The sequence below is a fragment of the Phacochoerus africanus genome, chromosome 9, assembly GCF_016906955.1.
Source record: "Phacochoerus africanus isolate WHEZ1 chromosome 9, ROS_Pafr_v1, whole genome shotgun sequence".
Taxonomy (NCBI): Eukaryota; Metazoa; Chordata; class Mammalia; order Artiodactyla; family Suidae; genus Phacochoerus; species Phacochoerus africanus.
The window spans coordinates 62,048,436-62,064,925 of record NC_062552.1 but is presented as its reverse complement, the minus strand read 5'-3'; the positions used below and the strand labels follow the sequence as shown (position 1 = coordinate 62,064,925).

Here is a 16,490-nt window from a genome sequence, read left to right as displayed (position 1 = left end):
CATCATTGTATATTCTCAGGTCTAAAATAAAACATTGTATATTTCCTGTGTCCAATAATGATAATGTAATGAGTCCTTTTAGTAATTTAATGTTACAATCCAATGAGGAAAATCCTATTCTTCTTCTTCTTTTTAAGATTGGAAAATGGGCTCTTAAGTGGTTAAATAACTTGCCTAAGGTCATATAAGGGGAGCTTCTAGCTCTGAAGCCTAGGGTGCTGGCTGGCACACCATAGTACCTCTTAAAGTTAGCTGAGTAATATTCACTTTTGCAAAACATCCCTCTGACCCTCTCCACCTGCAACCTCCTACATACAATCACCCTAGAAGAAAACAAAGACTCATAGCTCATACATGCAGTTTGTTTACTTTCACAGAAAATCTGTCCGCATACACCCAGCTTCGCTTTATGTAAAAACATACCAATCAATGATAGGGTAATGCTTTGGGACTATACCATTTTAATAACATTTAGAGACAATATAATGATTATAATTATTTCAGTGACCTTTCAAACTCTTTAAAATGGGAACTCTATTCAGTGCTTCAGCATTCGAGTGTGTCAAAACAGGCATCCAACATGCTAAATTATCATTTCATGAAAGCAAAATGTGAAGTAGCTCATAAAGAATTCTGGACAAGAAGTCATGTATTACAAGCCCTCCATTATTACTTTACTGATGATGTCTGTGAGGGTATAGTTGGAAAGACAGAATTGAAAAACCGGTTCTTGCCACATTGCAAAAGGAGTGGCATCTGGTTCCTGGAGCTACAAGAGGTTACTATGCCTTTTAAATCATGGTATTGTCTCAAACAAAACAAATGAAAAAAAAAAACACAAAAAAGCTAAGAGAGAAACAAAAATAAATAAATAAATTAATAAATAAAGGAAAAGTCTTTTCATTTCTGAAAGCTTTGGGGCTATGTGAACCTGTCAGATGCTATTGTTTGTGGGTTCCCTCAGTTACTTCAATCTTCAGGTCCTTAAGGCTTTTCTGTTTTGTCCTTTATTCATTCATAAACAGGCTGCATTGTATTAGTTGTGTCTGATGTGTTGAATTCTAACATCAATCCTTTCTTGCCATGCACTATGAAAAGCCAAAGTACTACTGGGTATGTGAGAAATGAGCTGGGCATTTGCCCTAGAGAAAACCTGGATAAGAGGTGCCATGGAGAACATGCGCATCAGGTCCCCTCCTCCTCTTCCATACAACCTCAGGTTTCCATGGAGACCTGGACGAATTAACAAATAAGGACACTAATGTTAATATAATATCAGCAAAATTCAGTCAACACACTTTGAGATAAGAAGACAATGTCTATTGGTTTATAGCTTTAGGTTTATATTAATTCATTCCAACACTATCAAAAGCTTGGAATTATGTTAGTAATGGGAGATACTCATGTTCTAGGCATCAGGTGCCAGGTTTGGAGTGGCTTGAAAAAAATAGTAGTTTTGAAGAATATGGATTAGTTAGAGGTAAGGAGTAGTTGGTAGAGGGAACAGTAGGTGCAAAGGCATAGAGGTATGAGAAAGTCCAGCATATAATGCTTTCTTAAAACATCTTAGTGACCTTTAGTGATTTTGTCTTTTGTAAACTCCTTAGCACTTACCATCTCTGCCATTCTTCTTGGTTTATTTTTCAACTACAGTTACCATTTTTATAACTAAACTTTCCTTCAAGTCTCTTTCACTTAAATAATGATTTCTGTTCTTTTTTCTCTCTCCAGGATGCCTAGAAAGGTGCTTTGCACTGAGAAGTCACTAATAACTACTGACAAATTTGCCAAACAATCAGGACATATATTTTGACTTTTCATTAAAAACACTAAGATTGTATCTACAAGATTAAAGCAAGACTATTTGAATAACACACCTTGCAACACATTCATGTGGCTTAAATACGTGTTTATATTACTGGAAAAATACACAATGGTTTTGTACATTTGTCTATTTGTACTAGGGCATGTATATACTCTACTTCTAGATCCAGCATTATCTTACCACACACTGTAGATAACTACTTGTATAAAATCTCTGGTTCAATAATAAAGTGCATAGACTGGATTCTAGACAAAAGGTAGAGTCTGAGAGAGGGGGTGGCAGTCAGGAATCTCAAGTTCTATTTTTGGTTATTTCTGTATCTACCAGACTTTGAATGAGGCACATAACCTCAGTTTCTCTAAATCTTATTATTATTTACCACATAGAACTGGTATGATGAGTTCTCTCTCTCAACAATGGTGTAGCACTTGTTGTTTGTAACAAAATATGAAGTACACAGATGTTTCTAAATAAATGCCAAGTATTCAGGTAGCTTACTAGAATCTCTCTTTGCACTTGAAATAAAATTTTATTTTATTTTTATTACTATTGTTTTTTGTCTTTTTAGGGCCCCACCCTCGGCATATGGAGGTTCTCATGCTAAGGGTTGAATCAGAGCTGTAGCTGCTGGCCTAAGCCACAGCCACAGCAACGTGGTATCCAAGCCGCAACTGCGACCTATACCACAGCTCAGGGCAACACTGGATCCTTGACCCACCAAACAAGGCCAGGGATCAAAGCCGCATCCTCATGGATACTAGTTGGGTTCAGCCACAATGGAAACTCCTAAAATTCGATTTGTTGTTGTTGTTGTTGTTGTTGTTGTTGTTGTTGTTATTGCTATTTCTTGGGCCGCTCCCGCGGCATGTGGAGGTTCCCAGGCTAGGGATCGAATTGGAGCTGTAGCCACCGGCCTACGCCAGAGCCACAGCAACGCGGGATCCGAGCCGCGTCTGCAACCTACACCACAGCTCACGGCAACGCTGGATTGTTAACCCACTGAGCAAGGGCAGGGACCGAACCCGCAACCTCATGGTTCCTAGTCGGATTCGTTAACCACTGCGCCACGACGGGAACTCCTAAAATTCAATTTTAAATTAAATTTATATTAAAATTAAAAATTCATTTTCTTACCTCCTACCTGTAAAACACAGAAACAACTCAATTTTTTTTAAAAAAGCAAAAAGTGCTGCATTAAAAACATTTTACAAACAAAATAGCAAAAAACAATTTCCACTTAGTTTTTGAAAAATCACACAAGAATTTTTGATGAGATGACCACATCCCCATTTGTCTGAGATTTCCTAGTTTTAACACGGAAAATTCCACATCCCAGAAATCCCCCATTCTGTCACCCTAGTGCCGTGCCATTACTAGAGGTTTTCCATAGCTTACAGCTATTATCTGCCCTCAGGGCTATTTTAACTTTTATTTATCTGAAAAGCACTTGCATATTTTTCCTGTTGGAATTTCATTCGTTAACCATTTGGTGAGCATATAAATACTTAAGGAGTTTTGCCCCAGGAATAGATATTTAATAAATGTATACTAATATTTTTGACCTTATCAGAACATTGAAACAATGGGAGTACCCAATTACAAAACAATTATTCTTTTGGCACTAAGGAAATACTAACTCGACTATTCCTTTTCAAGGAACTTGTCCTGTTGTTGTTTACAGACTACTATACTTCCACCCAGTAATCATCATAGCTGAGAAATCAGTAACACAGGCAATACCTTTAAGATCAAGTCACTTAAAAAACATTGTATGTGGGTCATCCCTTGGCCAATTAGTGGCCAGAGAGAAGTTGTTATACTGGTTTCCTTTAATAGCACTATAAACTAATCTGATTCTAAGGTATTTTTAAAAATACCAATGGAATGATTGTTGCTGAGAATCTGGTTATGATGGTTTAATCCATGAATCAAGACCCCAAAATTCAGAATCACTATGACATTGCCCATGATACTGACTAAAAAAAGTCATCAGACTATGGAAAAGATTTTTGAGAAACAAGCTGACCAGTTTTCTTTCCTGGAAAACAAGGATGACTTAGGCCATATACATACCTGTGTAATCAAAAAAAAATCAATTAAAAGGTTATAAATCCAATTAGCTATGGTTTTTTTTTCCCCACAAGATACAAGGTGACTTATACACACTTTTTAAAAATTCTAATTTTGTGAACACGTAACTATGTGCCAGGCATTTGATACTCATAAATAGTCCTATGAAAATTGGAATTATAATCCTTCAAAGTGAAGCTTTGTAATTTGTTCAAAGTTACAGACAACAACTAGCAGGGCAGAGGTAAATTCTGCTCTGTCTCCTTCAGAGTCTAACCTCTTAAACTTTAGCCTATGCTGCTTCTCAACATTGTTGAAATAAACTTTGGTGAAACTCTATCTCTAGCCCTAACTTCTGACCTGATTCAGTCTTGTACATTAGAATATAGAACTGCCTATTCAACATCTCTACCTCAATGTCTAGTAGCATCTCAAATTTAATATGTTTCAGTAAATGGAACCACCATTAACCCAGTTGCTCAAGCCGCAAATTTAGTAGGCATCCTCAATTCCTCTATCAACTTCACACTCTAGCTATTTGCAAGGACATCTCCACTGTCACAACTCTAACTTGAACCATTATCATTATTCACCTGACTACTGAGCCTCACAATTGGTCTCTGCTTTCATAGTCCATTTCCCACAAAGCACCCATAGTTGTTAAAACACACATATGGTTTCACTCTTCACTCTTCTGCTTAAACTACGTTAATGCTTCCCATTGTAATAATGTAAACCTAAGGCAGCCTACCAGGTCCTACTGACCTCCTGCCCTGATCTGCCCTCTCTAACTTTATCCAGTAACACTCATTTTTGCCCAGTATGCTTCAGTCACATTGGTCTTTATGATTTCAGAATTCTCTGTTATGTAAAGTCATGTACTTTAAGAGGATTTGGAAGGGCAGGGTTGGGGATTTGAAAAACTGGTGAAAGTTTGAAAAGGTTGCCTAGAGTAGGAGAATAATTTAGAAAAATTTAACAGGACTGCTCTGTGGTATTGAGAGCTCAGTTGTGGTAGGCGATTGAAATTTAATAACAGAATGCATGTGATTACGCAAATTTCTCCAGTAGTGGTCAGCTGCTCCAGTACCAAAGGGGAGGATATGGATGGTAGGGTTCACTCAAGGTAGAAGCAGATGAAAGGAAAGATGGGGCAAAGGAGTTTAGGGTACTGATAAGTGTGGCTGATTTTTTCCCATAGGTATATAACAATGGAGATGGGGTTGAGAGAAGGGTTGCTAGTATCCTTAGTTTGCCCCAGTTGTGGCAACAACCTATAATTGCTAAATAAAAACAGAACCAAAGGACCAAGACCTACCAGCATTGATGTTTCAAAGTTTTAATTTGCAAATCCTAAGATTACTTTAGGAAATCTGATTCTAAAAAATAAATTACAAAATGGGAGTTCTCTCTGTGGCACAGCAGGTTAAGGATCTGGCATTGTCTTTGCAGTGGTTCAGGTCGCTGCTAGGGCCGGGGATCCATCCCTGGCCCGGCAGAGTGGCTTAAGGATCCACTGTTACCACAGCTGTGGCATAGGGTGAAGTTGCAGCTGGGAAATTCCATATGCCGCAGGTGTGGCTAAAAAAGAAATTACAAAATGGACAAATTAGTAGAGGCTAATATACATTGTAAAGGAATTTTTCACTTTTCAAAATCAATTTCCAAAGGGAATTTGTAGGTTCAACATTAAGATTTATCAGTAAGTTAGGGATTCGGGCTTTAAAAGATTTCCAATCTGGCCAATTATTCAAGTTATCCCAAGAGGGAGTTTTCTTATGCTTCTCCCTTCAGAACATTTCTCTGGTTCTCCTGTTCTGCCAACAAAGAATTAAGTCTAATGTTAGAATGGCATAAATTACTCTTACTGTCCTGGCCACTAACTTGCCATTTGCCCTTCCTCAAACTAAACTACTTTACACCTACTGCGCTATTGTTTTTGCTGTTTTCTCCTTCTCCTTTTTTTTCTTTTTGCCCTGTGCCCTCCACATGTGCAAGTACCCAGGCCAGGGATTGAACCCGTGCCACATCAGCGACCCAAGCCACTGCAGTGATAATGCTGGACGTTTAACCTGCTGTACCGCCAGGGAACTCAAAATTCGGTTATTTTCTCAGGCTCGACCATCTTCCCTACCTTCCATTAAACTCTTAGCCATCTATCAACACTAAGCTCAAACAGCACATTTCCAGATAAAAGACAGGCACTATCTCTCTTCTTTATTTGGTCCCTGCAGATATTTCTTTTACCGGTCTTATGTTGTCTTACAATGCATTTTATATACAATGCAGTATGTAATAAATACTATACGTTATAAAGTGTTTTTATGATCGATATTTAAGGTCACCCAGGGTCTAAAATAGGGCAAGTGTTCTGTGGCCTTGGTCAAGTCTCTTCCTCTTTGAGTCTCAGGCATAACACAGGTACTGTGGCTCTGTGACGATGAGAAAAAAAATTACATATTTAATATGTTGTATTATATATTATATATTAATATTATAATTCATACGTATAGATTATAGATCTTACACAGTGCTCAACTAAGGCAAGCCACAACTTTGCCAATGTTCTGGCCTTGAATAGGCGCTTGATGAGCGGAGTTTAGAGACCGCTTCTTTTAAATGACGTCACTACAGGCGACTTAAATCACAGCACGTCTGTACCAGGGCACAGAGTCAAGTGAATTACTTAAAACGAGAACACCTGCTGCATGGCTGAGAGGTTCTGCATAAAACAGAATCCTCTGAGTAGCCCAGGCAACAGGAATATTAGCTCAACATCCAAGGTCTTCCTGGAATTACTCCAGGTTGGGCGGGAAGGGTCTTTACCGCCCGGTGGGAAGGCCGCCTTCCCCATTGGTTTGCGCGAATGGCTGGATCCCCATAGCCAGTGGCAAAAACCACTCCCGGGGCGGCCCAAGGGCCCCCTCTCGGTGACCAGGAGGCCACAGCCTCCTCAAGTACACTGTCAGCTGGTGTCGGCCAGCGTCCTTCCGAACAGCGAACGCAGCGGGAACCCAGCCGACGATTCCCGCGGCGCCTGGCTCCCAGGGCCAGCCCCGGCCGTGGGGTCTCCCCGCACTCCACACAGGGGCCGAGGGGCGGGGCGCGGTGACGCCAAGAACAGTGACGCCACGACGCAGCGCGACGCGGTGACGCACGCCCCTTTGTTGGCTCAGTAGCGGTAGCAGCGGCCGTGGAGGTGGCGCTGGGGACTGTTTTCTCTCCGAGGCCGGTGCGGAGCCGCGTCTGATTGAGGCGGGCGACGAGCTGCCCCCTCGCTCCCTCCCTCCCTCCTCCGCGCCCTCCCCGCCGCCGCCAGCCGCCAACCGCCAACCGCCGCGCCCGGGGAGGAGCTGCGGCCCGCGGGGCCGGAGCCAGGCCTGCGTCCGGACATCAGCCGGAGCCGGAGCGAGAGCCGGGGCCTCGGCGTCCCCGCCCTCTCCCCGCCTTAGGGCCAGCGTCTGCCGGGCCCCCGCGCGTCGCGCCATGGACTCGGACGAGGGGTACAACTACGAGTTCGACGAGGACGAAGAGTGCAGCGAGGAGGACAGCGGCGCCGAGGAGGAGGAGGACGACGACGACGACGAGCCGGACGATGATAACCTGGATCTGGGCGAGGTGGAGCTGGTGGAGCCTGAGCTGGGCGTCGGCGGGGAGCGGGACGGACTGCTGGGCGGGGAGACGGGCGGTGGCGGCGGCAGTGCTCTGGGGCCCGGCGGCGGCGGCGGCGGCAGTGGCGGCGGCGGCGGCGGGTCGGGGCACGAGCAGGAGGAGGATTACCGCTACGAGGTGCTCACAGCTGAGCAGATTCTGCAACACATGGTGGAATGTATCCGGGAGGTCAACGAGGTCATCCAGGTGAGAGTGGCCCCCACGCCTGCTTGATCGGTCTGGACCCAGGAGCGGATTCGTGCTGCTCGCGCGGTCCCGAGGGGCAGGCCTGGGCCTGGTGCTCAGCTCAGCCCGGTACCTCCCAGCCCTGTCTCCTCCGCTGCCCCTGCTGGGGGTAGAGCAGACATTTGCCGGGTGTGGGGAGGTGCGCTGGAGGCGGTGCTTTCCAGGTCCTGCTATGGCGGAGGCCTCCGGCCGCCTAAGACTTCTCTCTTGGACGCAGTTCCTGCCGGTCCTGGCCCCGGTGTTATTCCTCTGGCCCATGGAGCACCTACCAGGGCAGAGTGGAGAAGAGCTGGAAGAACTGGGCCCCTAAGACTGTTTCTCTGGCCTTCAGCCTCACTTGAGCACTTTTGGAAGGGGTTAGAGTAGGCCTAAGAGCTGCTTGGTGTACGGTTGCCCCAAGTGGACACCAGTTAATAAAGGAATGGATCTGCTTGGCAGTCTTAAGTGCCTACTTAAAGGTGGGGGAAGGGAATTGTTTCTTGGAAGAGGTGTTCGTGGGTCTTCTTTTCTGATGGTGAGGCTTCTGCTTGCATCTTTTTAAATCTTTGCTGTTTGTTTGGGACCCAACTACTACTTTTTTCAGTTGTAGCGTACTTAAGCTGTTGGAACAGTTGCAGCGAATTGCATACCCAGCCTTGCAGCTAAAACAACAGCAAAGCGTAGTGTTATTGTTTAATATTGGACAAGCCTCTATTGTGAGTTAGTAAGTAGAGGCTTTCTGCTTCTGGACTCACCCCCTTTCTCTAATAATTTGTATTTCGTGGTCATTAAGTTGGTCTTGGTTTAAATTGATAACCACATCTCATTTAACCTTCTTGTGGGTCGGACTTTGTTTTTGAGCTTAGGACGTCAAAAGTTTCTATTTGGGAAAAACAGTCATGGGGGTCAGGGATGTGATTGAAGAATAAAAATGAAGCCTTGATTCACTGCAACTTTTAGAAAACACTGGTTACATGGAAAGAAACTATATATACATAAACAGAAAATTACTATTGTCTTGTTGTATGTCAGTCATAACCAATCCCCCACCCCCTTAAAATTGCTTGGCTAATATTCACTGGTAAATTAGTAGTATGTCAACTGCCTACTTGTGAAGTTTGCATGATTTTTTACAGTATTGTTTAGTAGGCGACACTTTCTTTTGAAAATGGAACTATCTATGTAGGCCTATTAGAAGACCGTGTTTTGAATAATAGTTTAAAAAAATCTGTGATATCTAGTGCTATTACTAAACAGTGGAAATCTCAAACTTTCCTATAGATAATGTAGTTTGAGGAGGGAATTGAAGGGTTGTAGAAGAAAGATAAGTTTTACTGTTTTTTTCTAATCCTTAAAATATGACAGTTGGGGTCTTAGGTCACTAAATTGAAAATTTTTCTTTGAGGAAACTTGAATTTACAGTGAAACTTTGAATTCTTTTTTTCGTTTATTTACTGTATAAAGTATATAGCAAATCTATAAAGTGGTTTTCAAACTTATTACCTAGGTTTTTTGGCATTTTAGTTAGCTTTAAAAATTCATGGCTATTTATTTTTTAACTTAGGTGTGTTTTCATGTAGTTAAATCTCATCTAACTTTTCAACTCTTAAGTGTGCCCTTAATCACTGAGGTCAAACCTTACAAATTCTTTATGTCATTTCTGGAACAAAGATGTAGCTATCTTTTTTTTGTTAGTTTAGGGGGAAAGGAGTAAGTGCTGATGAACTGAACTAAGACCTACAAAATACTAGGGATTTTTTTTTTTTTTTTAGGTGTCCTGCTTTAACCATGTTTCCATAACAGATTTTTGATGAAAACTTCTATTCTACTCCATGTTAAGGATGCTCTTAAATAGAATTGCACAATATCTTAGTATCTTTCCCTTGTTAAAAGTTCATATTTAGGAATATCAGTAAATCAAAGGATAGGAGTTAGCCCAGACCTTTTCCTCTCCAAATAGTATACATTAGATCTAAACTAGGCTTTGGTTATGTTATAGGTTATGTTTGTTAAATTTAAACTTAAAAAGTTACATAGGTAACACACTGTAAGAAAACAGGGATTGGGTAAGGAGAAAAAAAGAATTATTTTACCTGCCATTTTGAGACATATACCAGAATTTGAACTGTGGTCATTATTCCAGACCTGTGACTAAGCTATAGATGTTTTTTTAAATAATAACAGAATCAAACCCTATATTCTCTTTATGTTTTCAGTAGAAAAAAGCAGATTAGAAAAAAGAATGATTTTAAAGAAGGAATGTCAGCAACTTTGTCATGTCAAAAAGTAGCTATTTTTCAAGTGCTTACATTTTTATAGATCTAAACTATTTAATCAGTCCTTTATTATTTTGCTCTTCCTTTTTAATGTCTAGTTTCTGTCTTTTATAAGCCTCTTTGGAAATATCCTCATAGGTAAATCTTTGAATGTCTATTTTTCAGAATAAATTGAATTGCTGAGTCAAAGAGCTTGGTTATTTTCAAAGCATGTGATACGTATTACCACACTGCTTTCAGAAATACTTATACTAGTTTTTCCCCCCTCTGGTGTTTGATTGAAATAAAATGGTCATCATTTTTTAAATTTCCTTTTTTTTTTTTTTTGAACTTCTAACATGTTAGAGGTTGAACTTCTAACATGTTTATTCTTTCGTAAATTGCCCTTTGCTTTTGCTGTTTTACCCCTTTTTGGGATGTTTGTCTTTTATTGATTTATAAGACCTGTTTATATTCATAGTGGCTTTACATATCACACATGTAGGTTTTTTAGTTAAAACTAATGTTGGTCTAATGTATATTTTAAGTAATTTTAGAACCGTTGTTTTATTTAGTTCACCTTAGGGAGCTTACTGTTAATTCTAAAAAATTTAAATCCCCTTCTCCCTGGTGCTACTTTTCAATATGAAATCAGGTATACTAGTGAATTTGAGAGAGAAAATGATTGAAATGTAATAAGGTCACCAAGTTAATCTTTCCTGGGGGAATTTGATTACTTTTTCTGAGAGTAGTTTTGGGCAACAACAGATTAATACTGTTATTTGTAGATATCTGCTAATTAGTTCTAGTCTCCAAATAAGTTAACACGTTTTCTTTTAGGAAATTCTTGGTTTTCTGGCTTTCTCTAACTCTTGTCATAGTTTGTTTAATTTGGCCTTGTTTTTTTAAAACCCTTTGTGGCTACTTAGCTTACCTTTTGAACTTTTAAGAAAAGATCAAGGATTTTCTTTAACTTTATATCAATGGTAGGTGCTTATAGCCTTTGATTTGCCCAGCTTTCTTTACTTAACTAGTATTGTTACTGTTACAATAGTTAACTTATTAAAATTACTGTGATCATTTAATGTAATTGCCTAAATAGCTAAGTAATTTATTGAACTAACATTATATAGCTCTGCATTTGAAGGATGTTAAACTTTGCCATTTTGTATTTCCATAGCAATATTCAGCAAATGTCGGTTGTGCCTTGGGTGTGTGCTTGTCACTGTAGAGGACATGGTTCTTAACTAAGAAGCATAGAGATGGGGAACACAGAGGTCCTTGGGCTCCATTCCCAGAGATTGTTATTCATTAGTCAAATCTGAATTGGAGCCTAAGCATCTCTATATTTTTAGTCACTCTGGTGATAATTCCAAACCTCTGGAATAGTCATAGTTCATCCAGTGTCATGATTTTGACTCACTTAGGAAGAATGAGTAGAGTATGACAGTACCCTTAATACCACATTTAAAAAGGATGTGCTGAAGAAGAGGCACATCGGACTATTGGATGTGAACAGAGAGGAGGCATAAAGAGAAGTGGATGGGCGTCTTGCTTTATTATAAGATTTATTATTCTAAATAACCTGTATTAAAGACACCTGAAATATGTAACCTTCATGAGGGAAACTTTGTTGTTTGTTGATTTGAAATCTTTTGTTTGTTTTTTGTCTTTTTTTGTCTTTTTTTTTTTTGCTATTTCTTGGGCCGCTCTCACGGCATATGGAGGTTCCCAGGCTAGGGGTTGAATCGGAGCTGCAGCCACCAGCCTACACCAGAGCCACAGCAACGCTGGATCCGAGCCGCGTCTGCAACCTACACCACAGCCCACGGCAACGCCGGATCGTTAACCCACTGAGCAAGGGCAGGGACCGAACCCGCAACCTCATGGTTGCTAGTCAGATTCGTTAACCACTGCGCCACGACGGGAGCTCCAAGTTTTGTCTTTTTATAGGGCCGCACCCGTGGCATATGGAGGGTCCCAGGCCAGGGGTCTTATTGGAGCTGTAGCTGCCAGCCACGCCACAGCCACAGCAACGCCGGATCAGAGATGCCTCTGCAACCTACACGACCTACACCACAGCTCACAGCAACGCAGGATTCTTAAACCACTGATTGAGGCCAGATATCCAGCCTGCAACCTCATGGTTCTTGGTTGGATTCTTTCCACTGTACCACGATGGGAACTCCTGATTTGAAATCTTAATTATTATTTCACCCATTTATTTATTTGAAATATTAAAGAACTTCTAAGGTAAAGTTTCATGCATAAATTAGAGGCAGTATAGTCCAGTGTATTGTGTATTGTATATTGGTTTGGAAGTCAGTTTTAACCATTACTTTCTTCTAAACTGACAGGTTAATTTACATCTCAGAACCTTGAGTTTTTGTTTGGCTTTGCTTTTTTTTTTTTAATTTAAATCTGGGAAGTTAACTACTAGACTGGCCTTTTTTATGTTAATGCTTTGTTTGTTTTCCTAAAGTCCTTTTAAAACCTCAGTAAATTGGAGATTCTCACTTTTTCCAAGAAATTGAAGTGTGCATATCAAGATTAATTTAAATTGATCAACTTGGAGTTCCTGTTGTGGCTCCGTGGTAGCGAACCCCACTAGTATCCATGATGATCCGGGTTTGATCTCTGGCCTTACTCAGTGGGTTAAGGATCTGGCATTGCCCTGAGCTGTGGTGTAGGCTGCCGATGTGGCTTTGATCCTGATTCTGTGTTTCTGTGGTGTAGGCCAGCAGCTGCAGCTCCAATTTGACTCCTAGCCTGGGAACTTCCATATGCCACAGGCCCTAAATAATAATAATAATGATGATAATAAATTGGTTCACTTGTTTGAGGGAGATGCGATGTGTGTGTGTGTTGTGGCTATTAAGGTGTCAGTATGGTTTATTCCTTTCGAATTTTTATCTTTTCCCAACTGATTTCTTTGAGCTCTCAGTTTTAAATAAAACTAATTCTTGTTGAATCGCTTATGGTTTTAATCCTCTGAATCAGAAACTGTGGTTTATCAGTCTGTTTTAACAGCCATTCCAGGTGATACTGATATAAGCTGAAGTTTGAGAACCACTGGTCTAGTTGAAATTTAACAGCAGTGCTCTCCATTATAATTACTAGTGATAAATTACTGTAGAGGTGCGATATTGATGGAAGGCAGTTTGTTCAAGAAATTTTAAGAGTTTGGTCAATACTCACTAGGCTAATCATGAAGCGGATTTATTATCATTACTGTTATTTTTCAGATAAGGTGATCTTTATTCAGTCATTTCAAACTTGCAAGCCAGACTGTTGACATCTTTCATTCGGGGTTGGAGGACTTGGTTTTTCTTCCACCCTTCCCCACACACTGGTGGTGGTGGTGGTGTTTTTTAAACAAAAATAGTTGTGTTTCTTTATTTGATACACTTGAAGAGATATGAGGTCTTTGGATACTGTCAGTGCACCTGCTTGGTAGTGCATTAAATATTGAAAAAAATATGAGACTTATTCTCTAGGAGTTCACGGTCTCTCTGAATTTAGACCCTCAAAGCTATTAGGTCAGTGCTAAATGGATAATAATAGAGGTCTGTGGATGTTATCTGGAAGATGTCTAGGATTTAGGTGGATAGAAAGGACAGATAGGAAGCCATTCGAAGAAATTGAAATAAAAATGAGGAAGGTGTGTTCCAGTAATGGTGAGGTCGGCTAAAGTAAGACAATTAATTATGGGTGATAATATTGTAGAAGCTCGGACAAAGGCAGAAATCATCAGACTAGATCACTTTCTTCTGGGCTTGACCTGTGGCAGCTGTATGTATTAGTTATCTTTAGCTCTATATTTTCCCTAAAAATTAGTGGCTTAAAAACACAAAACGCCTCACATTTTATATGGGCCATGATATGGCTTCAGCTTAGTTGGGTTCCTCTGTCTCAGGGTCTCTGTATCAGCTAGATTGCATTTATCAAGGTTGGACTCATGGGAAGATCCCCTTCCAAACTCACTTGTGTGGTTGTTGGGAGGCCTCAGATTTTTCACTGGCTGGTTTTTGGCCAATTCATGCCACGTGGGTTTCTCCAGAAAGTGGCTTACAACACAGTAGTTTCTTTTCTTCAGGGTAAGGAGTCTGATAGAGTCCCCAAGGTTAAAATACAGTCTTCTATAACTTGATCTCAGAAGTGACATCCCATCACTTGGCTGTATTGTACTGTTTTAAGTAAGTCCAGCCAACACTCAAGAGGAAGGGAATGCACGAAAGCGTGAAGACAGGAGGTGGATCCTGAGGGCCATTTTAGAGACTACTTACCATGATACATATAATCTGGCTCAGATAAGAGGTGAGTGTAAACTATTGTATAGTGCTTATTTATCCAATTTATCTACTAATGGAAGGGTATAGTAGTTTGAATTTTTAATTTTTGAATAACCATAAATTATTTGTTTGACTTTGAAAAATATTACTGTACCTTTAAATGATTACCTTTCAATGGCTGAGATTGAAAGAATAGTTAACCTCTTAGAATTGGCAGGAATTTGAGATTCTTCAGTTCATTGATTTTTTTTCCCCCCTTTTTCTTTTTTGTACTTCGGCTAGATAGTAGCATCACCTGTGATTTTTTTTTCTTTTGTTGTTCTTTCTTCTTTTTGGTCTTTTTAGGGCTGCACCTGTAGCATATGAAATTTCCCAGGCTAGGGGTTGAATCAGAGCTACAGCTTCTGACCTATGCCACAGGCACAGCAACACAGGATCCAAGCTGCATCTGCAACCTACACCACAGCTCATGGCAACGCTAGATGCTTAACCCACTGAGTGGTACCAGAGATTGAACCCATGTCCTCATGGATGCCAGTCTGGTTCATTAACTGCTGAGCCATGATAGGAACTCCTCACCTGGCAATTTTTTCATGACATTTTAAATTTTAAGATACAGATTAACGTGTAGTTGTAAGAAAGGTGCGCTGTACCCTTTACTGATTTGATTTTTTTTTTTCCTTTCTTTTTAGGGCCACACCTACGGCATATAGAGGTTCTCAGGCTAGGGGTCTAATGGGAGCTACAGCTGCCGGCCTACACCACAGCTCACAGCAACGCTGGATCTTTAACCCACTGAACGAGGCCAGGGATCGAACCCAAAACCTCATGGTTCCTAGTCGGATTCATTTCCTCTGCACCATGACAGGAACTCCGCCTTTACTGACTTTTCTACAGTGGTACCATCTTGCAGAACAGCGTAATATCATAATCAGTATATTGACATTGATGCAATCTACTCATCTTATTCAGATTTTTTACTTGAGAATTTTTTTAAAAGCTGGCACTCATAACCCAAGGCTAAGTGAATAGGTCTCTGGGAGTTTGGTCTAAGCATTATCATTAAACAAAAGGTCTTCCTCTGGTTTATTTTATGTACAGCCAGTGTCTCTAAGAATCCTCTCCATAACATTCTAATCTACTTCAAATAAATGACAGTGAGCTGTTTTGTGATGTAGCACATTCTAAATTTAAATCTTGACTTTTTTTTAAAAAAATGGAATTAACATTCTCCATTTTAGCTTTCACCCATTGTTCCTGTGGTGGCTTAGATGAAGATTGTTGTTGTTGTTCTCTTAACATAATTATCTTTTGGAAGCATGAAGGAAAACATTTTCTTCCTAAGGTTAATTAATCCCCCTCTTTTTGTTCTTTTTATGATAGTGGACCTATAATATCTTTAATTATGCATGTTGCCCATTTTTCTTTAGACACTTTCTTTTAATAGGTATAGTATCAAAGGCCATAACTTTGCTAAGATCTTGACTATCAGTATAGTCCATTTTGCAAATAGCTGAATTATTTGCATTATATGATGGGGTAAATAGAAGAACGAGTGTTAGGCTGACATTTGATCTGTTACCCAGAGCTGCTTCTAATCTGGGGTGACTGGATACTTTGGGGCCCATGGAGGTAGTAGAGGCAGTCCTTGCCTTATTTTATTTTCAGTGTTTAAAAAAGCCTACTCTATTTAAAACAAAGCAAAACAAAACTGCCAGGCTAATTAAAATGTGGGCCGTTGTTATATGTTCAATTTCAAAAGAACATGTTTTATAGTCAGTAGATTTCTAAAATTAAGTAATTTAAGTTTCTTCCTAAAATTTTGCTTTCTTCCTAACTTTTTATTCACCCAGTAGTAATCTGGCTTAATCTTGAATAATATCTCCTTTCTTGATGTATCTTGGTACGTAGTAAATGCCCAATTAATATTTGAGTTAAATAATGGATAATTTGGTATTTTAGAAGGCAGTTTTAAAAGGTCTTATTTGAGCTAGCAGCTGCTCTGGCAGATTAATTTTTTAGAGCCCTACTCATTTTTAAAAATGAGAGTATTGTTTTTAAGGCCAAAAAGTGTGAAGATTTAAATGAGAAATTGCCAAATATTGTATTGGGAGGTTGTTCTTTTCTTTTTCCCTGCACTTTTGGCAAACAGAAGTTCCTAGGGCCAGGGAT

The 16,490-nt window shown here is 40.1% G+C and overlaps 1 protein-coding gene across 2 annotated transcripts in view; it reads left to right on the top strand.

Annotated features, from left to right (window-relative positions):
- The first annotated feature begins 7,053 nt into the window (after positions 1 to 7,053).
- Positions 7,054 to 16,490, top strand: part of ARIH1 (ariadne RBR E3 ubiquitin protein ligase 1) — a 116,794-nt gene continuing 107,357 nt past the window's right edge. The window contains exon 1 of one of the 2 annotated variants that reach the window (XM_047797307.1): positions 7,054 to 7,753. In XM_047797307.1, coding sequence (XP_047653263.1) covers positions 7,382 to 7,753 — 372 coding nt within the window. In that variant the 5' untranslated portion in view covers positions 7,054 to 7,381. The remainder of the gene's footprint in view (positions 7,754 to 16,490) is intronic. The other variant, XM_047797308.1, reaches the window with a different exon arrangement.